The 26525-nt window shown below is 53.7% G+C and overlaps 8 protein-coding genes across 8 annotated transcripts; 4 read left to right on the top strand and 4 right to left on the bottom strand.

The window, feature by feature from the left end:
- Positions 1 to 217: 217 nt before the first annotated feature.
- Positions 218 to 1324, bottom strand: CABS01_09060 (uncharacterized protein; the record flags this gene model as incomplete). Its single annotated transcript, XM_060542417.1, has 1 exon — positions 218 to 1324. One exon carries the CDS (start codon positions 1322 to 1324, stop codon positions 218 to 220), a length of 1107 nt encoding a protein of 368 aa, XP_060400698.1.
- A 1893-nt stretch (positions 1325 to 3217) lies between these two features.
- CABS01_09059 (uncharacterized protein) lies at positions 3218 to 5230 on the bottom strand (the record flags this gene model as incomplete). The annotated part of the gene is made up of 1 exon (XM_060542416.1): positions 3218 to 5230. One exon carries the CDS (start codon positions 5228 to 5230, stop codon positions 3218 to 3220), a length of 2013 nt encoding a protein of 670 aa, XP_060400697.1.
- A 3328-nt stretch (positions 5231 to 8558) lies between these two features.
- Positions 8559 to 9968, top strand: CABS01_09058 (nucleotide sugar dehydrogenase; the record flags this gene model as incomplete). Its single annotated transcript, XM_060542415.1, has 1 exon — positions 8559 to 9968. The coding sequence occupies one exon, from the start codon at positions 8559 to 8561 to the stop codon at positions 9966 to 9968; it is 1410 nt and encodes a 469-aa protein (XP_060400696.1).
- Positions 9969 to 10341: 373 nt separating this feature from the next.
- On the bottom strand, positions 10342 to 11724 carry CABS01_09057 (uncharacterized protein; the record flags this gene model as incomplete). Its single annotated transcript, XM_060542414.1, has 1 exon — positions 10342 to 11724. One exon carries the CDS (start codon positions 11722 to 11724, stop codon positions 10342 to 10344), a length of 1383 nt encoding a protein of 460 aa, XP_060400695.1.
- Positions 11725 to 12971: 1247 nt separating this feature from the next.
- CABS01_09056 (uncharacterized protein) lies at positions 12972 to 13754 on the bottom strand (the record flags this gene model as incomplete). Its single annotated transcript, XM_060542413.1, has 1 exon — positions 12972 to 13754. The coding sequence occupies one exon, from the start codon at positions 13752 to 13754 to the stop codon at positions 12972 to 12974; it is 783 nt and encodes a 260-aa protein (XP_060400694.1).
- A 3921-nt stretch (positions 13755 to 17675) lies between these two features.
- Positions 17676 to 20242, top strand: CABS01_09055 (microtubule associated protein; the record flags this gene model as incomplete). Its single annotated transcript, XM_060542412.1, has 3 exons — positions 17676 to 17786; positions 17843 to 18101; positions 18162 to 20242. The coding sequence occupies 3 exons, from the start codon at positions 17676 to 17678 to the stop codon at positions 20240 to 20242; spliced, it is 2451 nt and encodes an 816-aa protein (XP_060400693.1).
- Positions 20243 to 22336: 2094 nt separating this feature from the next.
- CABS01_09054 (increased rDNA silencing protein 4) lies at positions 22337 to 24604 on the top strand (the record flags this gene model as incomplete). Its single annotated transcript, XM_060542411.1, has 1 exon — positions 22337 to 24604. One exon carries the CDS (start codon positions 22337 to 22339, stop codon positions 24602 to 24604), a length of 2268 nt encoding a protein of 755 aa, XP_060400692.1.
- Positions 24605 to 25909: 1305 nt separating this feature from the next.
- On the top strand, positions 25910 to 26491 carry CABS01_09053 (acetyltransferase; the record flags this gene model as incomplete). The annotated part of the gene is made up of 1 exon (XM_060542410.1): positions 25910 to 26491. One exon carries the CDS (start codon positions 25910 to 25912, stop codon positions 26489 to 26491), a length of 582 nt encoding a protein of 193 aa, XP_060400691.1.
- Positions 26492 to 26525: the final 34 nt, after the last annotated feature.

Raw genomic sequence — 26525 nt, 5'->3', positions numbered from 1 at the left:
GCAGAAGAATCGAAGTCTACCCCGCATAACTCATTACATAAAATCCTATCCCCCCGATGCATAACGCTATGCTTCATGTATAACACTTATAAACCGGGCACTACAAAAACAAAAAGAAGAATAGGCTGCTGGCCTCAATGGAGGGTACATGTTTGTTGCCGCCGCTGCTAGTATAGCTACTTTTGGCCTTGGCTAAGTCCGCGTCTCAAAGTCAGACTTAGGTAGAGGTAGGCTCGGCGCTGAGGACCAGACGAGCAAACTTGTTGCAGTTGCCGGTGCGAGAGTCGCAGGTAGGCTGGGCAGCCAGGCAGGTAATGGTGGAAACCGTGTAGGTGGAGTACTTGGGCGCGACGCTCGCCGTCTGGGTGCGCGTGATATAGGCATAGCGGTACAGGCAGACGCTCTGGTCAGCAGGAACGGTGGCCGTCTGCGTGATCGTAGCCGTGGCCGTCTCCGTGACGGAGGCAGTGATGGTGGCGTTGACAACCTCGGTGCGGTAAGCCGTGGTGGGCACGATCTCAGTGGAGTAGATGGTCGTAGGAACCGTGGCGATATTGTACTGGGTGGACTCAACGGTGGCGACTTCCGTCTCGTAGACCGTGGTGTCGACGACGGCGGTGGCGGTGGTGTAGACGGTGCTTCCGAGGGTGGTGATCTCGTTGACAGTAGAGACGCGGGTTTCGGTGGTGTACTCGGTCGCATAGACGACTGTGGGCACGGTGGTGGTCTCGTCGAGGTAGACGGTGGAGTAGGCCGTGGAGGTGGAGTACTCGGTGGAGGGGAGAGTGGTGACGTCCAGGACGGTGGAGTGGATGGTGGACGGCTCGCCGGTAACTGTAGGAGTGACGGTGACAGTCTCAGAGGCCTCAACCGTGGCACGAGCGGTGCGGGTGAGGGTAGTGGTGGATGCGGTGGTGCGAACGGTGGCCGTGAGGACGAGAGTCTGGACGGCTGCCGTGGTGCGAGAGGTGTAGGTCAGGGCGAGGGTGGTGGTGGAGGCAGTGGTGCGCTGGGTGTAGGTGAGAGTGAGGTTCTCAGTGGCGATGGTGGTGCGAGAGGTGGCCGTGTAGGTCTTGCTCTCAGTGGTGACGGTGGTCTTGATGGTCTTGGTGACGGAGGTGGTGGTGTCAATGACGGCGGTGATGGCCTTGTCGCTGAGACCGCTGGCCACGGAGGCAGGAATGGAGCCATCGCCGTCGTTGACGGCGACTGCGGCGGAGGCAGTGATGGCGGCATCTGCGGCTGCAGAGGTGCCGGAGATGGCTGCGGCCGAGACCATGCCCGCGATGGGGAGGAGGCTGACGAGAGACTTGATGAAATGCATTGTTATGAGGTGCGTTTTGTGCAAGTGAGCGACAGAAGTGAGTGACTGTAGGTGGGAAAAGAGTGGAATCTCGCAGGAAGCAAGTTGTGGGAAAGAGTGTGGGAGAGTGAGTGAGGGCTCGGTGACTGGCAGTGGTCTGAAGAGGCTGATGAGGATAAAAGATTGTGAGTATGCTCGACAATGTTCTGGTTATTATATGATGTTGAAGGTGTTGCCAGAGATGGTCTAGAACTTGGACCCTGAATCCACAAGTCTCTCACGAGATTGGTTTCCGATTACGCCTTTGCAGCTGACATGGCATTGCGAGTCAATGTTGAGAAAATGGCATGAGGCTTGCGTGGGAATGGTGACTATCGCTCGATAGCTTACGACACACATGCGGTGATTCCGTGGTCCGCACTGGCGGTGGACCACTTTGACTTCCCCATATTGAAATGGTAGAATGGCTGGTGACCTGACACGTTGATAGACTTGGCATGTGTAAGTCAAGACCCAGGGCCTAGCTTGGGAAACGTTGTTGATGGTCCTTCGCACATGAGCCAGTAAGATCTTGGAGGCGAATCTGAGGCTGGAGAAAGATAGCCTCCGCTAGGAATAGCTTGCCGTTGCGCTGGTATCGTAAGAGAAGGCGATGCCTCATCAAGGAATAGACTCATCTCCGAGATTGTGGAAAAGAAAAAGTCGGTGGATTTCGGCCTTCGCGGGCTACCTGGCCCAAGTCTCCGGAGCCTGCTACTTTGAACGTAGCTGTGGCAGCTACTATGCCATTCTGGTCTAATCTCAATTTTGGCATAAGGCGACGTTTTCTTGTTCATGTGCTGACCTTTATGGCGCAGTTGTTAGTTCACTAGTCTTGTTCGGAGAGGTTTCCCAACGGAGCGGGAAATTGGGGGCGGGAAGTCAAAAAAAAGCCGCGGAGGGCTCCGTCCGGGCGGCACGCGGGATGGGGACTGCGGCCGGCAATACGTACTCACTCGTTATGTGCATAAACCATCTAAGCCAAAAGGCGTATAGTATACTCCCCTCCTTTCTTCACGCCTAGATCCAGCACACCAGGGGTTGACTCAGGAGAAGAAAAGAAACGGCACCAACTTAGCTTCAATTCTGGTTAGACCTGAGTCGCCGAGCCGCGTGTCTTGAAGCTAAAATGTTAACATGGACCCCTGTTGCTGCGCAGATATGTTCCCCAGCACCCCCGGACTAAGCTTCTTCGGCTACCTGTGGCTTGAGGCACTCCGCGCTTGACGACTAGTTCTTTCAGCTCATAAACAGCAACTGCAGGCTCTTGATTGTTAAGCACCGCATCAATGCCTGCCGGGTTCCTGCATGTGATGCATTGATGGAAAGTGAATACGTAGTAGTGGCATGAGCACAGACGTAGCCTAAGAGGACGCTTCTGCTATGGACTTCACTGACAAGACCGAAAAGTGAAAACTTAAGCGAATTTTTGAATTGCGGTCCATGAAAGTGCTGACAGTGTTGGTCTGTGGGCTCACGTTTGGCTTACATAGAATTTTCGTCTCGGGTTATTACGGCTCAACTTGATGCATGCAGTGATTTTGCGATACCAGATGTTGAACTCCTAAGAAGCATCAAATGTGGACAAGAGAATGCCACGGCTTTATGCAGGCGCCCGAAGTGAGTAACTTCGTTTTCGACTATCGTTCAGGAGCACAGAGAGTTTGAATATGTACAATGAATTTTATGAAAATTACAACTCCTCCATGTACTAAGTCTAAGCACATCATCTACATAGTATCTTTTCGGGGCAAAATACAAAAATAAAATCAACAGGAATGAATTAGGTGACTCATGTCTAAGAATAGAATGGTGAAATGGATGATTAGAAGGTCCAAACATGCCTTCAGGTGAATCATATGCCAAAGTTGTGGCTTAGAGCACTTCCGGCGGCGAGGGAGGCCGAGAGATGGGGCTTTCCGGCCTCTCAGCGCCGCCTTTGCCCTCTTCTGCCTCTGAGAGCTTATCTTTGGGAACAGGAGGCGGTGCAGCAGACGATGCGGTGACGCCAGACATGCCCCAAACAGCGTTGCCGAGATTCTTGGCAACAGCTGAGAAGATGATGATGGACATGAACGGCGAGACGAGCTTGTTGACAAAGAATCCGAGAATAATCTTGTGGGCGCGCTGGCGCAGAGCTGGCTCAACGGCCAAGCAGACACAAAACCAGATAACGGGGAATTGGCCCACCACAAGCAGCGGGAGAATATCCCAAGGGTTGAAAGCCTGGATGAGCGCGCGAATGAAGAGGATTGTGTTGAGGACGCGGTAGTACACTAGCGTCTGCCGGGCAATGTCAATGGCAGCAGCGATTCGCGTGATGAGGATCATGTTCTCGCCGCCGCAGTAGAAGTAGTTGTTGAAGTAGGCGTTGGAACCCCACCGCCGGCGCTGGTGGACGTAGTGCTTGAAGGACTGCGGCGCGACTGTCTCGGAGACGGCGTCGGGCACAAAGATTGTCTGCAGCTTGGAGGACTGGCTGAGCATGCAGTACGTCAGACGACGGTCGGTGCCGAGGTTCTGGACTTGGTGGTGGACGACCCAGTCTTCCTTGACGGGGCGCGCATATTTGGCGATGGCGCCGGCCATCTCCTCGCGGACGGCGACCATGGTGACGCAGCCGGGGAGGCAGGTAACTTTTCCGATGAAGCCTTCTGCGCGACGCCGGACGAACTGGCCAAAGGTGTACTGCAGCTGCTGGTAGAGGTTCCAGAAAGACCACTCGTAGCCCGGTTCGAGCTCGACGAGGACGATGCCGCAGCTGGCGATGGCGTTCTTTTCGCGGGCGAGGGCGTTGGCGAGCTTGGCGACGCAACCTTGGTGGATGACTGAGTCGGCGTCTGTGCAAAAGACCATGTCAAAGTTCTTGAAGCCGGTGCCCTCGGTCAGAGGCGGGAGAATGGTGCGCCAGATTTCTTCGCGGAGGAGGCGGGTGTATGTGGGCATGTTCTCTCGGGGGGCGTTGAAGAGGTCGTGGGTTAGGATGAGGGAGTCCTTCTTGCCGCTATTCTTGACCTTTTCGATGACGATGACGGGCACGTCCTGCATGAAGCCGGCGGTAATTTTGAGTGTACCCTTTTTGTACTTAAGAGAGTGGTAGGGGCGTTCAATGTCGACAACGATGCGGGAGAACTCGCGCTTAATGTTGCGCGGCTTTCCGTCCAAGACGATGCACATGACTTGTTTGTGCGGCTCGCAGCCATTGTCGCGGAGAGAGTAGACCGTCTTGATTAGTTGCTCCTCGCTCTCCGAGTAAGCTGGGATCAGCGAGAGAATCCATCGTTGGGAGACGGGGGCAGGTGGGCGAAAGTGCTTGTAGATAGATGTTCCGATGAGGCAGATGAGGGAGAGCAGCGAGGACAGGAAATCCTTGCACTTGACGAACAGGATGAAAACGAGTGTCGCCAAGCCGGTGTTGCCAAAGCATGCAACGGCAGCAAGTGCGATGTTGAGACAAAAGACGATGAGGATGAATGCAATTCGCTGCATTGTCAACTCTCTCGGGGTGAGCTTCTTGTTGGGGTTCAGGGGATCCGAGAGGATTGGCCAGCCGTAGTCGGTGACGAACTTTGACGGCTTCTCGGCTTGGCCATCATCTTGGCTGAGGGTGCTTCTGCCTCCGCTTGTCTTGCGTCTTCCGCTTACGTTGGAGTCCCTGGATGAGATGGACGTCCGGGGTGAATTGGGTCTGCTGTCGCTGGCGGCAGAGTAGGCATCCCACTCTCCTTGACTTCTCCAGGAGTTGGGTGTTCCGGGACGAAACACACGGGAAGGAGGCCGCTCAGATGTTGCAAATTGTGTGCTAAGTCTCTGTGATAGAGTCTTTACAGTCCAACGCTTTTCATCTGTATGCACAGGCTGTGGGCGGGAAATTTCTGGGTGACCCATGGTGTCCTGAATAGCTTTACTTTCGGGATTTGAGTGATACTGTGGACATTAGACACACTTTGCGTGGTACTGAGCTATACTCAGAACGTAGCGAGCGGAAGCGTCCGATGAGTTCAGGATGGTAGAGAGAATGTACAGGATACAGAGTATCCTTGTGAAAGAATGGCACCGACAATACGTCGGGAGTAAAGACTGGACACCACGAATGGTGAGGATTGTTGGATGTGAAGCTCAGGATGAGGATGCAACAAGAGAGAAAGAGTAGGAAGGAAACATCTCGGACTTTGCAAGAAGGCACACTTTTGATCGACTTGATAGGGGTGATTGCCGCCCCCATAGCTGCCCTCTCGTCGAGGCCCTGGAGCTTTCCATGCGAGCTCAGATCCACTAGCCTGAGCAAAATCTTGGTATTGAGGCATGTAAGATTACCCATCATCAGCTCCGGCATGACGCGGCAGAACATCGAAAAACTGCGAGGACCACATCAGGTAGTCTGTGGTAGGTTCGGCTATCAGGTTGCTGTTGACCCAAGACCTTGGGACAGGAATACGACTGATTCCTAATGAGGCCAAGAAGCCGATTGTGTCAAAGTCAGGACTCCATACATTGCGGCCCTAGCTCTTCCACCGCTGACAGTCTGGGAATATACCGCAGCCTTCCGCATTCGAGCGGGCAGAGCGGTGGCCCTCAGTGCGACTGATTGGCTGTAGTACGGCAACAAAATCTCTTCGTCAGCCAAATGCCTGAGCACCTTACAAGATGCCTGTGGTCTATGAAGCTGTACCCAGGTAACATCTATTAATTAGTAAACAGCCAGCCAAGATTGTGGAAATTCCCCAACACAGACTAGCTTCAGCCAGCGACTCGAGAAAATCGGATAATAACGTCGGCAGTAGTATACCACTTCGGAAAGTGCATAAAGTAAACATCGCAGGTCCGGTTCCTGGTATTAGCCCCGGGATTGCTGGTGTTGAGACGCTCGACACAAGTTAGCCCCAGGCGGCTGAGGGACTATGCATCAATAAGGATCTGTGTAGTTCCTTTCCGTTAGCACCAATATGCTCGTAGGGGTCTGAAGCAGCTACGAATAGGGTCGAGAAAGCTTTCCGCAATCCACGCCACCAAGCTTGGATTAAGCTTAAATGCCAAGGCCCTAAGTCAAGCCATGGCCTATGGAATATGATGACCCTAGGCAATATCCAGGGATCCCGCGTGTGGCTTTCAGCCCCCAATCTCGAAGCACATTAGCGCCCCGGCGAAAGGAGTTGTGAAAATTTGCTGCAATTGCGCAATCGCCTTCCACATCGCCATTAGAAGTCTGGCCTCTTTTGCCCTCGACGTCTTGCTAGTGCTCTTTTTGCCCACTTTCCGGTCTCTTGGACGGAAGCATTGGAAGAAGGCATACGCAGTACTGTGTTTGACGCCAGTACATATGTGTCAAAGCGTATTGTCAGTCGGCCGGAATTGTCCGATGGAACAGGTATGCTGTTCATGTCGTCTTGTAGGGCACGCCGAACTTATTCATGTTACTTGACGATACAACAGCTCCATAATGTATTTTTCTCCGGAGTCATCAAGTATTCGCTATGAAAGTAAAGAGATCTAGACCCCAGATGCAGGTCCAGACCCTGAAGCTTGGCTGGATCTCGGGGAATCTCTTGACTGCGCTGATCATATCCTTTGCTGGGATAGACGTGAGACAAGACCCTCCAGGAAAGGGACGAAGGATTCGGGACGGGCCCCAAACCTCTGGGAATGAGTTATCTGGGGGACATTGTTTTACTGCCGGCGATGCCAAGTGTCATCAAACCTTTTGTTTCTAGCGGCTACTAGTTGCTAAAGCTGTGACTGGCTAGCTGGCAGCCTTACCTCGGAGCCCCTGTGCTTGTCCACCGCCCAGGGACGTTCAGCACGGTCAATGTAGTCTTGGCAGCTGACAGTGCTGGAATATGCCTGTCCAGTTGATTGAAGCTGAACGATACATCCTGGTTCTCATATCCATGTTCTTGAGGCAATGGAGAACGTATTGAGTACAGGTACCGAGCCTAAGCTCAACGGTCCGCAGGAAGAAACTCGATGAAGCCACGAAAAATGGAATCGGACAAGTCGAAGCAACGGCCGACGGCGTTGCCGTAAGCCTTGATTTGTACAAGACACACGATCTTAGTCAACGGACGTTGCATGAAGATAACTGCAGAGAAAAGGAGTTGACCCAGGAACGAGACAGAAAAAAGGAATACTAGGGGCGCCATGTGGCTTGCCTGCCGCACTTGTCGTGAAAGGTGTGGTCCCCGGGACTTAGCGCTCTATGCTCTAGTTGCATATCCGGTCTATGACTTTCCTCCTCGCTTAGACGACTTTGCTCCTGACTCCACCCCCTCAACATCCGCCTTTCAACTTCCTCCACACCACATGCTTCCGCCCACACCCCGGACTAGAACAACACCAATAAGCTTTATGTGGACTCTCATGAGTATTCTCCTTCACACCATCAACTGCCGCCTCCCAAATAGGCAAGGAGGCTGAACATATACCTGCGTCGTCCCCTAATCCTTTCCCCTGGTAGAGTGGCATTCGGTAGTTCCCGACCACGAACTCGCTTCGCCATGGATGGGGGTACCATAGAATATGGATTCGAGTACCATGAATGCCACTAATACGATCCACACAGATAAGGAAAAGAAAGAAGAGGTGAACTGTGCTCAGATGCCAATGTGTCCGTCACCGTTGACGGTTGACACAATCAGCATTGTCAATTCCGAAATCTCTCATCTTTTGGCGGTGCGCTACTACAACAATGTGCGTACGCTTCTGCCAAGATCCACCACCGGAACTGGGCCATGAGGCTGAACAGCGTTATTTTCTTTTGCCCCCTAATTTCACGATGCAGAAGTTTTCAACTTCATGGCGTTTTCTCGGTCTGGTATTCCGTATTGGGAATGGCGAGAGCTTGACTATTCCACCGTACTCGTTTGGATCTATTCGTTACGTTCATCGCGCATTCAACAGATTGCGTGGAAGAGGAAATTCGCGGCACATCTTGGCAGGAATCAGCAGAGCTGGGAAAACTTTGATGGGGATCTTTACGCAACTTCATTTTGCATCCGATTTCAATCCCTTTTCCAGCCTCAAAGATTTCCATATAATCCCACCTTCAGGTCCGCATCTACATTCCTATTCCTCATCCACTCACACAAGATCATAGAAGAACATCATCTTCAGAAGTCCAGATCGATAGAGAACTGTCTAGTTGTGATATTTCTTCCTCATCTGTCTACATCACTTCGACTTCACTTCCTTCTCATCATTTGCATAACTATCATTCAAAATGAGGGTCACCATCGATAAGCCATCCTTCCACAGCCGCAGCCTTTCCGTGCCGGCACCTCCTACACCTCCTCCTGAAGCATTGGGCCTCAACCTCCCCGGCTTCGATATCTTCAAGGCCAACTTTGACCTTCCCCTCACACCTGTCACGCCGCCACCAGAGTACAAGGAGCACCCTTTCTCTCACAACGACCGCGTCCGCGACCTTTCTCCCGTCGTCGACCCCAATGACCAGCCCCTCGTGGCCGTCATCGGCGTCGGCTACGTCGGCACTCACCTCGTTGAGTCGTTCTCTGCCCACTACAACGTCCTCGGCTTCGATGTGTCAGAGAAGAGAATCAGCGAGATCCGTGAGGAGCTCCCAAGCGAACGCATCCGCTTTACAACCTCCAAGACAGACCTGCACGAGGCCACCCACTTCCTCATCTCCGTCCCTACTCTCCTCAAGGCGGACAAGTCCATCGACACCTCCTACCTCCAATCCGCTATCGCCACAGTCGCCCAGCACGCGCGCCCGGGCTCCACCGTCGTGATAGAGAGCTCCGTCGCAGTGGGCATGACCCGCAGCCTCCTCGGCCCCGTCGCCACCGCCCACGGCTTCTACGCAGGCATGTCTCCAGAGCGCGTCGACCCAGGACGCATCGAGCCCCCCTGCCACGCGATCCCCAAGATCGTCTCAGGTCTCGACGACGAGATCCCCGGGTCGTTGGCCTCCGTGATGCGCCTTTACAACCAAGTCTTTGACCGCCTCGTGCCCGTTAGCCGCACAGAGGTCGCCGAGATGATGAAGCTCTACGAAAACTGCCAGCGCATGATGTGCATCGCCTTCGCTAACGAAATGGCAGACGCCTGCATCCCCCACGGCATCGACCCCTACGAGGTTGCCGCTGCCGCCTCCTCCAAGCCCTTTGGCTACATGCCCTACACCCCTTCCCTCGGCGTCGGCGGCCACTGCATCCCCGTCAACCCGTACTACCTCCTCTCCAACAGCGCTTTCCCCTTGTTGGAAGCCGCCGCCGAGAAGATGAATGCGCGACCCGCCGCTATTGCCCGCCGCGCTATCGATTCGTTGACGAGAGATGCCAAAGCTGGAGCTGCTTCAGCTCTGGTACGGCCTCGCGTTCTCGTCGTCGGTGTGGGCTTCAAGGCCGGCCAGTCTGTCCTGAGTAACTCACCAGGTGTTGACCTGGTCAAGGCCTTTGTCCGTTCCGGCGAGGTCGATGTCATGTACGCGGATCCCCTCGTCAAGCAGAGCGCCGTGCCTGTTGCGCCTCGCTTGGCTGATGAGAAGTGGAACAAGGAGACGCTTGAGACGTTCGACATGATTATCGTCGCTTTCCGTCAACATGGTTTGGACTTTGGTATCATGGACGAGCTTCGTGGCGTCAAAGTTGAAATGTGGTGCCCGTAATTTTCTCTGTGGCTTCTTATCTTCTACTTAGAGTTGTTTCTTCCGGCGCTATTAGAGGAGAGGTCAGGTGTTTGGTTTCTTTCATTCGCATTGGTTTGAGCCGATGGCTCGGCGGGGTAAAATTGCATAAAACGAAGACTTGGATAAGAGTGTGGTCATAGACTTAAACATGCCTTCGATGGCATTCCCAATAATAATCATAATTGTTCTGAATTTTGTGCTTGGATGATCCAGCGAATGAATAGTCCATGTCAGATAGGACTTGACATCTCTTTGGTCAGCCCAATCTCAAATAAGTGCAATGTCCATCGTACATAAATGAAGTTTCTCTGAAATCCACTGAAACAATATCCTTTTGAAGATTATACGGCCATCACACCACCTTCCAACAAGTAGATACTCCCCTTAGACCCTTGCTCCTCCTAAAGCTTGGAGTTTCTGTTCCATCCTCTTCCGAAGAATCGGGATTGGATCCTAAAGCCTTCCTTTGAATTCTGATCTGATATTGGCGTAAAACAACAACGCAAGCCGCAGCAGCAAGAAATGTGAATCCCGTGAACAACTGAGCCCCAAGATACGTTCCCGTCCTCATGTATATCGCCAGCGCGACAGGCACACTCACCGTCGAAGGAACAACCATCACCAACCACAACAGGCTCAGACCGGACGCCAGATTCTCCGTACCCAGAACCTCAGCAATCACAGGCGCCGCATTAACCCAGAAAACCCCGGCGGGAAGGCCTACGACAAAAGCAAACGTGATCAACGCCTCAAACGACTTTGCGTTGACCCAGAAAACAAGGGAAAGTATCCCTGTCACCAAAGTCATCAGTAATGTGACGTTGATACGCCCGAACCGATCGCTCAGCCATCCGATGGCGGGGCGTCCCACCGCCTGACCGAGCATGAAGACCGCCGAGACTTGGGAAGCCTGAGAGGGGTCCAAGCCGATGAAGTTTGCGTAGTTTGCCAGTGCGAAGATGAGAATGAAGTATCCAAGCATGCTGAACGCGCCAAAGCCCAGAATCAGGAGATAATCCACCCTCTTGAACAGAGAGACATCCAGAGCCAACCGTTTGGCTCTATTCTCTCCATAGCGCGTCCGGATAAGAAGAATCGAAACGACATTCGCTATGCCGGAGACGATGGCGAGAACGCGATAGGCCCAGGGTAGTCCCATACTGTCCATCATGGCGCCCACGGCAAGCGAGTACGTCAAGCCGCCCAGTCCTGCGCCTGCAATCGCGACGCCGTTGGCTAGAGCGCGCCGGGTGGTGAACCATTGAGCTACGATGCCGTATGAAGGCAAGAACAGCAGTCCCATGCCGACGCCGAAGAGCAAGCCTTGTGAGAGAGAGAGGTGCCATACTCTAGTCGAAAAGCTCGCGCATACGAGACTAGCAGACTGTAAGACTGCCCCGAGGAGCATCGTGGGCCTGGTCCCTAACTCGCGCGCCATGATCGTGGCCGGTGGTGATATGACGAGGGTGATGCCTATGCTGAGGGAGCCGATCGCAGCGTAGACAAGCGCACTTGTGCCGGGGAATGTGTCGGATCTGATGTAGTGGGCGAGGAAGACGGAATACGCTGCACTAATGCCCCATGAGTGCGCGTAAATGATTGCGATGGAGGTCGTGACGATCCAGCCATAGCCGCCATCTGGGGCGATTCTGGGGGCTATTGAAACTCGGGGAGGTTCTTGGTTTGGCAGGGGCAATTTGGTTGTTTCTGTTCCGGGTTCGTTGCTTGTGTTCATCTTGAGAGTTGATGCTGGATAATGTAGTGGCGATATGAGAAGCTTTTGATTTGGATAGGAATTAGCAACAGATGGCGACAACATAAAGTGATTATCTTGTTTCCACGCGGATAGCTTTGTTTGTACAAATAGTATTCATACAGAGCGATACGAAAGGCTTTCTTGGCGGCTCTGCCGAGTCTATAATGTTGTTATGTCTCGGTTCCCATTCCAAGAAATGGCGGCTTCGAACTTTCAACGACGATCAGAACGATTTCAAATCATACACGAGATAGCTCCTTAGTTGAACTGGCAAACGAAAACAGCGCAATTACGAACCCCGGCCGAAAGGACCCATCGTTGGGGTCTAAATTTAGTCTCCGGTCGGAGACAACCAACAACTGAGGCAAGTACTTCACGGAGACATTCCACCCAGGATGCCTTGGTTCGATATGTTTCCGTGACGAATGACTTCAAGCAGTCTATTGAACCCCACTAAAACCAGTTGCTGATCCATGGGGAAGTATGATCTGTAAGTCTACAGATCCAATATCCCGGAATCTCGGGTTTTATTAACGGACTTCACGAAGTCTTGATGAGGTGAGGTGCCGCAAGGATGCTGTATTGTCAGGGATAAACACAACTGGCCTAACAAGAAATCACGACCTAGATTATATGATGAGGCAATTTGTATAAAGGGACTACCACTATTAAAACACGGTATTGAAAACAGCGATTATAGGAGGGAGACTCCTTGTTGTAAATAAGACAACGACGTTACACATCAAGCGGGAAGTACACTATAGTCACTACCTTACACAGCGAACAAGTTTTTGATATAGGTACTTACGAGAACTAAAGCAATTCGCAGATGACCATTGCATCTCGTACTTTTCGTATAACGCAGCAACTGCACAGGAGGATGAAACTAGTTGCCGCATTTCAAATCCTACCTAATCAGTCATTGCCACCCGCAGCGCTTTGCACCTCTTTCATACTATTGAAGCATGACGTAACTTTTACACTAGAGGAAACTCTTCCGGAGCTGTAACACAAGATTCCTGGCTATGCCGGAGATCGGACTGGTCTTGTCGTATTGATAGGACGAGTGAAATTACAAACCTAGATTCTAATCCCTTCCAACCTACTTTATTGGTTGACTGAAAACATGAGCACACTCTCCAAGTAGCCTTATCCCATGCCCCAAGCCACAAGAATGTTCCTTTAGTGTCAATCGACTGGCTCCCCTGAGGTCCATACTCTCGAATTCACTGATCAGGGTCCACCGCCTTGTAAGTCGAGTCAACAGCAATCTCGTCAAACCACACCTGGCGGAACCCCTGATCGCCATCCAACTTGCCCTGATCATACCAACTATTCGCATACAACCCAACACGGAACTGAAAAGTACTATCATCATTCACCGTCGTCGCAACGTTGTACTTTTCCAACACCTTAACCCCATCATACCAAATCTTATAAAACCCAGTCGCATCACTCCGCCAGCTAGCCTGAATCACAACCCGATGCCACACCCCGCGCTCAACCGTCGTCAAGTTCCCATACTTTACAATACTCCGCCCGCAATCCGGCTGGCGATACTGCCCGCTCACGATCCTCGACGTCAACTGGTCGCCCTCGAGCCAGAGCATGCTCGACGGCATCCAATCATCCCCGCCGCAGCCCGCACCGGGGCGGTTGGCGATGAACTGCGCGATATTGTACGACTGCGGCTGAAATTGCCATGAATCCGAAAGGCGGAAGGCGAAGCCGTAGAAGCGGTCCTGACCGCGCGTGTAGCCGTCGTTGACGTCGACTTCGGAGTGGTAGCGCCCCGTGTAGGAAGGGTCGTAGGTCTGTGTCATTTTCAGGGCGGTGGTGCCTTTGTAGACTACGTTGCTGACGGTTTGGACCACGCCGTTGTGTTCTTGGCGGATGTAGTCGAATTTGTCGGCGGCGGCGAGGTCGCCTGGGTTGGAGAAGGGGTAGGTTGCCTGGACGGCTGTTGGGGCTAGGCCGAGGGCTGCGATGATGAGGGATTTGAGATACATCTTGTTGGTCTTCTGTGAGACTATCAAGATTGATTGGAGTCTTGAAGGGTATGACATGATATTCTGAACACTGATTTGGAGATTTCGAGGCTTAAGTATTCACTCAGCGGAGTTTGTGACGTGAAAATAAATTGGTTGCCTAGAAGACTAGACATCACCCTCCAATGCGATTGAACAATGCTAGTCTACTTTCGTGGATGAATGCGACTCTGACAGACATGAGCTGTGCACTCAACAGGCAAATGTCTTATTTACAGCGAATGATCACGCAGCGTGCTTGGAGCCATATAGTTTTGAAGAAGTTGATAGCCTTTCTCTTCGGCTATCCGCGATGCTAAGTGGCCAATCAGCTCTGACAGTACTTCTATATTGCATGATATTCCGGAGGGATTACTCAGCCTGCCACCTTAGTTTCGTCGTTTGTCCGTGTCGTTTGACGGCCACAGCGGGGCTGTCTTCGTATCCAGAGACAATTGAAGTCTTTCACTTGTGCACTTGTGGAAAAGATGTACAACATGGACTAAGTTTCTTGGATTTGATTGAAGCTGAAAGGCTTCCATGTGCGGACTTGGGTGAGTCAGTCGCTGCGGTACCATGAGATTCTGTATTTCGATTGAAATCCAATTCTATGGGTCGCTTTTGGGCGAGGACGGATGGATCCTAAGCGACTCGTCTTCATAGAGGATCGTAGGGCTTGGCGAAAAGAACGTCGCCCATGTCACATGCGGAAGGCAGTCTACGGAGCACTATCCGCCTTCCTTGTTAGGCTTGGCAGACGAGACCCACGTCTTTACCCAGTCATCGTTGCACTTTGTCGTATTGGCTGAACTAAAGGATGACATTCTCGACAGAATGACTACTGATCATTGTTGTACGATTGTAAGGCAATGTGATTCTTGAAATGCCTGTTCGATGTTTAGCTATCCGGCGACTTTGGTAAAGTATAATAGTCCCGATGGTCAATCAGCTGCGCTCTATTTTCGCCTTGCCCAAGGTACCGAAGGATACCTCTCATGGTGACTACCTTATTTGGTCAGGGTGTCGCTTCGTACGCCTGAGTTGTTTTTAGGAAGGCGCATTTCCTCAAGAAGTTCAGACTCAACAACTTGAAGTCACGCTCTTACGTACAGAGAATTACACAACAAAAGTTGATTGTTCTCAGGTGGCTGGAGGCATACACTTGGAGTGCGGGTCATAAGCTATACCAGAAAGCCATGCACATTATCCCATCTCTCGGCCATGGCGAAGTGCGATGATGCCACGGGTTGGTTTGAGCTGCAGGGTTGTCAAGCGGGATCACGATCGCATCAAGGTCCACCGGGCAACCACGCCTTGAGTTGGGTTGAGAGAAGACGACGATGACGTCGCCGAGACAGAGGAAAAGACAAGGGCAAGGAACGCTAGCGGCTAGCCATTGGATTTACCAGCCACCAGCCACAGGAGAGCAAGGGTGAGAGGAGGGGCAGAAGGTCGAGAATGCGCGCGTAACAAATGCCCCGAACCAGGTCAGGTCCCAGAAGCTTACTAGTGGACGGCCTGTGCCGTGTGTGTGTGTGTGTATTGGGTTCAACTTGGATTGGGATTGGATCAGAGCAGGTTTGGGCAGTACGGATACTTGGTGCAGTTCCGGGGAGTGCGACGGCGAGAAGCGAACCCAATGGTTGCGGAGATCAAACTTGGCTCTGAACGGGTCGGTCACAAAGATTTTCGTCCGAATCTGGGGAGGCTGGGAGAGGGAGAGGGAGCATGGGCCTGATATTATGGGACTGTCATCCCAAGACTCATGGTTTCCCGGGCAGTCGATTACGACTTTGCAACAAGGAGGGGAAAGCTGATGGGAGCTTGGGTACAGTATTTCCCAGCTATCCATGTATTTGTAGTCGACTCCGTAGGAAGTTGGAAGCCATTCGGGCTGAGAGTAGGTCTGGACTTGGCTGGAAGAGAAGATGATCACCTGAATAAGAGGGGAAGATCAGATTAAAGAAGAAAGCATAAAGTCCGTACCGCCGCGATTGCGATTTGATGCGCACTTCGTGCGGATACAACCAGGAAAAGCAAGGTTGGATTGGCCGTCACCATGGTGAAGCGATGGGCGGACCGGGGGTGGAAGAGGATGCGTTTGCATCTCACCGCTGGAGCACGCGCCTGAAGATGCCCACGGCAGAAATGGGGCAAAGCAGCGTGGCAGGGGGGAGGGGCGAGCAAGGGATGGGAAAGAGCCGAGATGAGCCAGATCGATTTTCCTGATTTTCGTTCGGCCTGCTACGGAGTTTTTTGTTGGAGACTTTGGACTTGGATACGTCTATTCGTAGCGAGAGGCCAGTCGGAGGGAAAGCTGCGAGGTTGAGGTGCATGAAGGAATCAGGTGTGGATAATGTGATGGAGCTGTTGGTGTAAGGAAGTTGTCGTGTGCATGACTTTAGCGTGATGCGAGGCAGACGTACGACGTACGAAAGAGCAGGAGTTTAAGATGTTAGTTTAAAAAGAGGGAAAAAAAAAGGTTGTTGTTTTGTTGTGGGCAGCAACCAGCATCCATCTGGATGACTTGCAGAAAGGACGCGGACTTGGAGAATTCGTTGGGGGCGATGCGATGCGATGCGATGCAGCAAAGTAAACAAAGCGGGTTGCCGATGCGCGACTAGAGCTGCGGGTGATTTGTTTGCGCAGAGCGGCGTGTGTTTGATCGTCCGCTGCTTGCAGTTGCAGTAAGATAGACCAACCAACCAACATCATTATCACAACTCAACAGATACGCTTGAGATCTTGGGACATTCTAGTCTTGAGAGAAGGATATGTATGTAACATTATCTTGTTCACATATGAAGTGGCCGTTGAGGTGGCCAACGTTTCAATAGAAGACTTGAGGCAGCTGCCAGGACATCGGGACAAGTTGGGTTGACGAGGTGCAAGTGATTAAGCGTGCTTAGCTAAGATTGGCTAATGGGCTGAGCTGACAGCAAGCGAGAGACCCACCCGCGTGGCACTAAAGCAATTGGAACCCCGGCAACAGGTACGTATCTCTGCCCACCTACCCCTGTCTCGAAGCTGCAGGCAGCTGAAGTGCAGATAGAGCAAGAGCGCATCGTGATTCGTGAATGGACCGAAGGTAGCCAATGGCGGGGTAGCTCTTTCCTGAAACCCACCACCAAAAAAGGTACTCACGCACTGTAACCCTTGCCTGCTGAGAGTCGACCCCGTTGCCGTGGATACGTGCCCCACCACGCGAACCCAAACAGGAAAACTGAGGACCCGTTTCTCACGACATTCCCGGCCACCTCCTTCCCATGAGATCCCAGGTCTTTCCTTCCCTCCTGACCGTGAATTCAATTCATCAAGTGGCACCTTCCCGTCGCATCTTTGTCGACTTGCCCCTTCTTGTCTGGTTGTTTCCTCCCATCCTCTTTCTCCCACTTTCCACTTTCCCCAACCTCCGCCCTCCGCCATCCATCCCTCCGGAAAAAAAAGATCCCATCGGCCATCAACAACTTGGGAGAAACACAGGTCGGGCAGTCTCAGACAAATCTCTTCGGCTTCACAGATCCAAGGAGACTGCAGATTTCAAACGCAGCTACATTCTATTACTCCTCTCTCTTGGACGACTTTTTCCTGCTGGACGATGCACTATACGCCGCAATACTCTCGGTGACCATTCGCTTCCTACTTAGCTAGTTCCCGTCGCAACCGCATCCCAGGCACCGCAGAGAAAGTAAACAAATCGACTGCCTTGCCGCACCCGCACTGGCCTCCCCGCCACCGTGAATAGCATCAACACTCAGCCTTTGCGCTGCGCCCACTCTTTTACCCCCACGACCTGCACGCCTTACCGCACTTACCTTAATCACAATCAATTCCCCGAACCATACCGCCTTTTCTCTTATCCTCACCTTCTTTTGGCTTTCAGTTTGGCCTGTTTAATCCACCATGGACACGAGTTACCTGTCCCAACAGGTCAATACCATCATCGGCCAATTGCACGGTTTATTCGATGAGATCGGCGTTCCGAACCATGATCGCGAAAAGCGCGAGGAAGACGTACGCTTCTCTCAGCTCACTCCCCTTCTCCAGTTCGTGCTGACAATCGCCCATAGCTCTTCGAGGCGCTTTCCAAAGCTCTTACCGACCAGGTGAACCTTGTCACAAACGAAAAGGAGGAAATGATTGATGAAGCCGAGCGCATAATTACCACGATACAGCAGATGGAGGCATCCCTCGACGACAACCGCGCACGCCGGGACCGCAGCGACGATATTCAAATTACCTACCCCCTGACCCGATGTTTGCAGGGCCTGAAGGAGAAGCACAAGCAAGTCAGTAGACTGCACAAGGAGCGTTTCGAACAAGTCAAGAGTGAGTTGGGCATAAAGCCGGAAGATGCCAAATAAGGTGGTGTACTAACAAGCCATCCAGAGCTTGTCGAAGCACTCGAATCATACTCGTCACATCTTGAACCCACCTTCGTTAAAATTCCCCTGCCGCCCACGGGCCCGAACCAATCCGTCCCTCCCAACTTCGACCTATCACCATCCTACGTGGACAAGCTCGATCATGAGTTTACGAGAGTCTATGAAGAGTACACACGCCGCGTCGCGACGGTTAAGGCCCTTTGCGAGCACACGATCCAACTTTGGGCCGAGCTGGGCACCCCTCAGGCTCAAACAGACGGTGCTATTGTCAAGTACTACCGCGAGTCACCCGAACAGTTGGGCCTGCACGAGGAAGATATCGAACGTCTCAAGGCGAAGCGCGACAAACTCTCGGACGAGAAGAAGAACCGTGAGAAGCGTCTCAAGGACCTGCGCATGGCGGTCGAGGCCCTCTGGGAAAAGTTGGAGGTTGATATGGCAGAGAGGAAGGCGTTCCTCAACAGCAACCGAGGCTGTGGCGTTCGACAAATCAACGAGTTCGAGGATGAGCTTGTGCGCCTCAACGAGCTGAAGAGGCAGAACTTGCATCTGTTCGTCGAGGATGCGCGGTTCAAGCTACAGGAACTCTGGGACTCTCTCTACCTTTCCGAAGACGAGATGCTTGAGTTCACACCCGCCTTTTCCGATGTATACAGCGATGCTCTCCTCGAGGCTCACGAGCGAGAGATTGCAAGACTGGAAGTTCTCAAGGAACAACGTCTCCCCACGCTTGAGCTCGTTGAAAGACACCGAAGCCTCACCAGTGAGCGCGACGAGCTCGCCGCCTCAAGTCAGGACGCTTCTCGCTTGATGATGCGTGGCCAGAAGGGTGAGAAGCGCGATCCCGGCAAGCTTCTCAGAGAAGAGAAGATGCGCAAGCGCATCGCCAAGGAGCTACCCAAGATTGCCGTCGAGTTGCGTAGAATCCTCGAACGATTCGAGGACGAGTACGGACGGCCGTTCACGGTACACGGTGAGCGATACTTGGATGTGCTCGAGGCGGAGGACCGGCCTGCACCTGGCCCAAGATCCAAGACACCGGGCGTGGGAGCCGCTCCTCAATCAGCAGCTAGGCCGAGAGGGCACAGTAGAGCGCAGAGCACCACGTCCATCGCAAGACCGCCCACTCGTAATGGTGTGAGAACACCAGCACCCGCGCCTACGACCAAACGTAGCGCGAACAACATGAACAGCGCGGCTCCATCAACAAGACCTGTGTCTGCCCACGCAAAAGCCCAGGAGATTGCCAGACCGGCATCTTCCATGGGCAGCTTGAGAGAGCGAGCCCAAACTCTCAACCGGCCACCTGGCAGTCCCTCAAGGATCCCGGCTCGGCCCCCATTGACCAACCTCAAGTACGGCAACTTTGGCAACACCTCGCCAGTACAACCGGAGCGACCGGCGTCGCGAATTGACGCCTATGCAACGATCCGCGGTGGTAATCACCAAATGCGTGCCCCTCCGCCCAAGATGCGCGACCTCAGCACAATCGAGCTGGAGACTCCCGTCAATCCTTACAAGTCAGTAGGGTTGGGCGCGAGCATCGTCCGCCAGGTTGAACTTGAGGATCCTTACGATGAGGATTGCCAGCAGCCTCGGCTGATGCGAGCCAACTCCACCCTCTCGCACACTTCTCACGCTTCCCACAACTCGCACGCGTCGTACGCTTCCCAGAGCTCTCATCACTCCCAGGGATCCTCCCAACACGACTACCCGTCTTCGCACTCCTCAACCATCCGCCAGTATCCCTCTTCTGCCTATCCCCAAGCACCTCCACCCCGCCAGATTTCCAACTCATCCAACGGATCGAGTAACGTGACGGGCTCAGAAAACTGGGAGACGTATGACGACGCCAGCGAACCCGAGCAGGATGCTAGCGACACATACTACGCCAAGGTACGAGCTGCCCGCAACGGCACCAAACGCTTTGAACCCGAAGCTGGATATCGGCCACCGGCCAGCGATCCTAAGAGGCAGCGCCCGTTCCCGATGACGGCACCTGGTGGACATGCTGGACATGCCTACGGTGACGGCGAGGGCCGCATCATCTCAGGCAGCGAGTGGACAGACGAGGATGGATACTGAGCGTGGGAATTCGCTGCCTAATCCATTGCTCGTTCTGTTACTTCATCTTGGTGCGCCGGCTGCGGACTTTTTGCAGCCTGATGATAACGTCGGATGATTATGCCTCATGTCTGAACGACGGATGCACTTGCTACTCGCTCATGACGAACATGCCTTTTTTTCTTCTTTGGCAAAGAAAATAATTGGTCGAGGATCTTGGTGTCCGTGGATGCCCTTCGCTTCTTTCCCCGTGTCGTTTATATCTCGGTCGGTTTTGCTTGGTGGAATGTTGAGAGGAGGAATTGGAAGGGTGGCCATTGTGATTTTCTTCCTTCTCTGTGCATACTGGCAACCGAGCCGCGAGGCATTTGGGATCCTTGTGGCTCATGTTATGGCATGGCCACCTGGACCCATCGACAGCTCTGACGACAACTGTTGTTTTGTTTCTCTTTGTCGGAACACGTTCCAGCTACCCTCGAATCTGGGTATACCACGTCTTGTTTTCCTTGGTCATTGCAAGCAAGTGGAAAGAATTGGAGTTTTGGTTTCTCGAGGCGGTCGGTACTTCTGGATGGGGTGATACCCTTTCCCAACGCCAACCCCCTTGCGAGGATTATGAGCGTACATCTTTGTCTTCGTTTGCTTGGTCAAACTTTTTTGCGTCTTGGTCTTTCTTCCACGCGCTTTTCAGCCTCAAGGGACACATAGGAATCTTTTCGTAGTGTAGTAAAAACAAAAAGCAGTGATGCGTACATTATCATCATTATCGTGTCCGGTCTAGACGTGAAATGTGCCGCTCGTGAAGTCGTAATGAAATCGGGTAGGAATACGATGCCACCCTGATCAGCAAAAGCCGCGAGTTCCGGCGTTTGTATCGATTGGTGCTGTGAGTTGTGGGTGAGCTGAGGTGGTGTAAGACTGAGATGGCCGGTGGGCGGCGGCACGCCCGGGACGCGGGAGCTAAGGAAAGTAAAGTGAGCGAGGAGTAGGGTATCAACCAGCAAAAGCAGTGAGAGGCCAGAACTAAATGGCTCCCGTCCGCTCCCGTCCATCCGGTGCCAGCGGGCTACTTCATTATATGGTTCACTGGGAAGGATGAGCATCTAGCCAGGGCCATGGTGTGTGTAGATCCGCTATGACGGTGGTGATGTCGAGATCTACGTCCGTTTTCCTTGGTGGTGCTTAGTGGTTGCGTCTTGTTAATTAAGGTACTGAGAGGATGTTCCCTCAGATGCGTCATTTCCCCAATACCTTGTAACAACGTGCTAGTAAGTCTAAATCATTGACTCGCGGGTCTAGTCAGGCCACTCAGGTATGGAGTTTCTGTCCATATACAGACAGCAAGTGAAGCTTTCTTGGGGAGGAAACCCCACGGGCGGACGTGAACAGACCCGACGGCCCCGGAGAAGGTGGATACCTACGATGCAAGGTACCTTGCTTGAGAAGTTGAGATGGACGGATTTCCGGGGATGAGAAGCCTGAAGGAGAGGTCGCCGGGCCGCCCGTTCGTTCCATCTTTTTTTTCTTCCTTTTTTTTCGGTCTATTTTCCGTTTGCTGTTGCTAACTGAGGAGAACTCCCCATAACTCCCCCGAATGATTGAACAATTGGGCGCGGTGCGCATCTCCGCAGGAAGCTGGAGCTCAGCCGCAACGCCGCGGTACCTACCATGCTGGTGCAGGTGGCAGGTGTCGTTTCCACTTTCTGCGCCGCGCAGCCGAGTAGATTAGTACCTCGTGCCATTGGTATCCGTAATATTACCACCTTGTCTTTATCCGTCTTCATCTCTGTACAGCTTTCCTTTTTCCTCTTTCTTCAACTCGACTCCTATCTGCCTCGCTTCCTAGGGATCTTACTTTACCTCAATCTCAGCCTCACGCCTTTATCCAATCCTGACGACGATCACCCGACCCCTCCTGTACTTTCTTTGCTCGAATCTACCCATCTTCCGTACGCCCATCAACCAACCACCTCGACTATCCGCGACCAAGGCGAAGCTCCCAGGATGACAGAAACATCCTTGCCCTGCTGATCGACCAAAACCCTGATCACAACTCAATAGCCCTCCGATGCTGCCGTCCTTCACTACAATACCATCCCGCGGTCGTCCATCGCCATGATGATGAACACCCACCACAACCACAACCACCACCATCACCCACCCTCGGGCGGTGCCTCCGACGCAGCCGCGGCTCTAAAGGGCGCGAACCTCGCCTTCAACAAGACGAAACCGAAGCCCATCCCGCCCCCGAAACCCACACCAAATGCCAGCAACATCACCCGTCGCCGCGGCGCGAGCCTCATCGCCGCCTCCACCGCGTCAAACTACGACCGAAGCACGAGCACAAGCCCAATACAGCGCCAACACACGGGCGCGAGCCTGGCAACGACCCCAGGCGACAGCCGCTTCGGTCGCGATGGCACGTCTGACATGCGAGACCGTCTCTCCAATTTCCTCGCCTCGAGTCCCGCAGCCTCGTCGACGACATCCCACCTCACGCCGCACACGACGCGGCTCGACCCAAAGAGCCCGAGCTACATCGCCGCCACGCTAGCCGCCTCGCGGAGCGCATCGCCTAGTCCGCAGCCGCACGCGAGTCCCGCCGCATCCGCGCTGACGCCCGCGCAGATGAATCAGTTACAGCAGATGCAGCTGGCGAGGAGGAACAGGCGCGGCAGCGGCGGCGGGGAGACGGAGAGCGTGGTGAGCAGCCTGGATTTGCCGGATACGACGTCCATCCCCGCCACGGGTCATTTGATAAGCATGTTTGAGCGAGGGGGCGGGGAGGATGTTGATCCTGTGAAGAAGAGCGGCGGGGATGTTGCGGCCAGGCCCAAGGTTCGGCCGTTGACGCCCGAGAGGGAGTTGAGTCCTGCCCGTGCCAAGGCGGCGAGGATGGGCATCGTTGAGGAGGAGGTCGGTGAAGGAGAGCGGAGGCCGGCAGTGCCGAGGACGAAACCCAAGGTCAAGCCAAGGCCTGTTACGCCAAATATGGTTGTCGAAAAGGAGGAGACCAGGGGGGATGTCACGCCGCAGGCGAGGAAACCCACGCTCAAGTCGTCACCTGCGAAACCTGTTTTGTCGCCGGCCAAGGCTGTGCACAGGCAGACTGTGTTGGAGCATTTGCCGCGTGGCAGGGAGCCAGAGACCACTGTCAACATGTCATCCAAAGCTTCAGAAGCCCCGGAAGTGCGGTCAAGGTTGGAGCTCACGAGGGTGCCTATTACCCAAACGCTCATGCCGGAGCCCAAGGCCGCGCAGCCCCCTACGACGCCGGAACCAAGGAGGTCGCGGACCAAGGCCAAGCCGGTTGAACCTGTCTCGCCGCCCTTTGTCGGGAGAGACGACGGGATCGCTTCCCCTGAGCTGAAGAGACCGGTGTCAAAGAGCAAGTTGCAGCCGCCCACACCACCTCAGCCGCGTGGTACGAAATCAAAGGAGCGGGAGCCTCCTCCATTGAAGAAGCCTCGGAGTATGGCATCGGTTTATGGACATGGTCACCTCCACGAGCCGTTCCGTCGGCCAGAATCTGGGCCAAGGCCATCGACTGCTGATACAAGCTCTTCAAACGACACGTTTGTTTCGGCAGAGTCAAATCAGACCGCCGTTCCCGAATACGTGCCATCTCGCTCGACGGCTCATCAGACACACTCTACGCACAGCACCCCCGGCCGCTCATCAGCAAACAGCTCACCAAGCCGAACAACTCCGCGTCGCACACCCACCTCGTCGACTACAAGTCTACCGCTGAATTCTCTGTCCAACGCAATCATGGCCGGATCCCTCGCCGCGGCCCGCTTGACACCCTCAAATACGGGCAACTCTACGCTATCTCCGCCCCAGTTACCTAACCGCACAAAGTCACCACGCATGCGACAGACCCTCCGCCAGCCGCCGTCGAAGTCGGACGATGAGGACGAGATCCGCAAGAAGAAGCACCAGCGCGCCAGCCACAAGCACTCCCACAAGGAGGGCGCGCGACGGCGATGGCGAGACGAGATTACGGTCCGCGAACGCAGGCGTTACGAGGCGGTGTGGGCGAGCAACCGCGGCGTGCTGCTCGTTGACTCTGCTTCAACCACGGGCTTGACGATTCAAAGTCTCGGCGGCAGCCCGCTGCCTCATGACGCAGCTGATTGCGTGGTGGACGTGGTGGCGCGCGAGGTCTGGCGGCGTTCGCGGCTGCCGCAGGAGGAGCTGGCTGAGGTGTGGGACGCCGTGGACCGGAGCCATCGGGGGATGCTGGGCAAGGCTGAGTTCGTGGTTGGGTTGTGGTTGATTGATCAGAGGTTGAGGGGGCGCAAGATCCCTGCGAGGGTGAGTGCCAGTGTGTGGGATAGCGCGCAGGGCGTCAAGGTGCTTTCGCCCAAGGTGAAAAAGTGAAGGCAGATTTGGGAGTCTCTAAAAGGCAAAACGGAAAGAAGTCTGAGAGAAGAGTTGGGAATGATGGCGAGGAAGGGAGCGCATTTTACGCGGTATGACGCAGCATGGCATAGCATAGCATTGCATCTTTTTTTTGTTTCCTCTGTTTCTGCTTTCCGCGTGCTTGTATTGATACCCTTGATGTAAGGTAGATGTCTCTGACGATAATATCACGCCTGGAACAGCTGACCCCGCATGGCGCGCATTACCGTTTACTATCTATTTCTGCCCGGGCACTTTGTGAGTTTCTGACACATTTGTCGAGCTTTGATCCCTGTAGTGGTTTTTGCAGGTCTGTGAGTCTGTGTAAGTTCATCTGATGACTTGGACTCGCAGATCAGACTACAGCGATGTTCCTGGGTTGCGATAGGGTTAGGTGGTGTTTGGAGGATTGAAAGATCGCTTGGCTTGTGTGGATGGGTTAACGGCTTTCTTCATTCATGTGAGTTGGGAGCGTTCGGCCTATATGAGACTGTTGACTTTGAAGGCTCCAGTTGGAGTCGATTGAGGAAGGCGATTTAGGCACGTCTGATAGTCCGGATCTCAAGGGCGACGGGAAATGCAATCTTGCCGGCGCGGATTCGTACGTGGCAGCCGATTCGGTGGGGCCGATCCGAGAACAATGGCCATGTCGAACATGTCAAAAATATGTCAAGTTAACGGCGCCCTTGCATGACTCGATGCTCCACCTCTGTTTTACACTTGCTTGGTCTCCGGCTTGAACAGGGCTACTGACTGGATGTAGAGTTTAGACCAATCAGCGTCTATATACTCGTCCATTTTGGAGATTATCTCTGTCCTAAGCCTGTGGATTTGGGGGTGGTCAAAGACAGCGGATGACATGACCCTGTGGGGATTCGGTACATGGAAAGGCGTGGGTCAACGACACTGGACACTGGACTGAGGGAAATTTTCTTGACAATGCCCCGGTGTGGCGGTTCGGTGGGTTCTGGGGTGACAAGCCGGCGAGTGGTTGTTGTATTTAGATTCTGTAATGTTCACGATCTCAGATGACATTTTCTGACAGATTTGACTCATCATATTGGAACTCATTCAATTATTCAATCTCCCTGCAAGATCAAGACAAATCAACTCTCAGACCTCATCCGCAAGACATCCGAGCATCTCACGATACGGACTCTACTCAGGGGTAAAATCACGCACCACCACACACCACAACTCCCCAATTCTTACAACCAACCATCGCAACATAAAAACAACGACAATCTTATACACCAATACCGCCCGTCATAACCACCTCCAGCAATGACAGTCTCAACCCCCCAAACACCCCTCTCCTTCCGCCCCGCCACACCCTCCGACGTCCCCACCCTCCTCCCCTTAATCCGCTCCGCCTACCGCGGCGAATTCTCCCGCAAAGGCTGGACGACGGAAGCGGACCTAGTCGCAGACCAACGCATCGACGAGCGCGGCCTGCTCGCCAAGATCATCGAGCCCGAGGGCGCGGTTCTCATCGTCACCGATGACTCCGCCGACGACGCCGTCACCGAGAAGCCGACCACCCCGCTGGCATGCTGCGAAATCGTACGCAGTCAACAGGATCCCCGAGTAGCGTATTTCGGCCTTTTCGCCGTCTCGCCTGAGCGGCAGGCTGGCGGGGTGGGGAGGCGGGTGTTGGAGTTTGCGGAGGGGCATGCGAAGCGGGAATGGGGAGTGGCGAGGATGGAGATGTGTGTGCTCTGGATGAGGGGGGAACTGATTGCGTGGTATGAGAGGAGGGGGTATGTCAAGACTGGGGAGAGGAGGGAGTTTCCGTACAAGGAGATGGTTGGGGGTGTTGCGTTGAGGGATGATTTGTGGTTTGAGGTTTTGGAGAAGGGGTTGTAAGGGTTGTGATGGTCGAAAAAGAGTTAAGAGAGCG

The sequence above is a fragment of the Colletotrichum abscissum genome (genome assembly GCF_030869225.1).
Source record: "Colletotrichum abscissum strain IMI 504890 chromosome Unknown Scaffold_21.1, whole genome shotgun sequence".
NCBI lineage: Eukaryota > Fungi > Ascomycota > Sordariomycetes > Glomerellales > Glomerellaceae > Colletotrichum > Colletotrichum abscissum.
The sequence above is the reverse complement of the archived record's forward strand: the minus strand, read 5'-3'. Positions and strand labels throughout refer to the sequence as shown.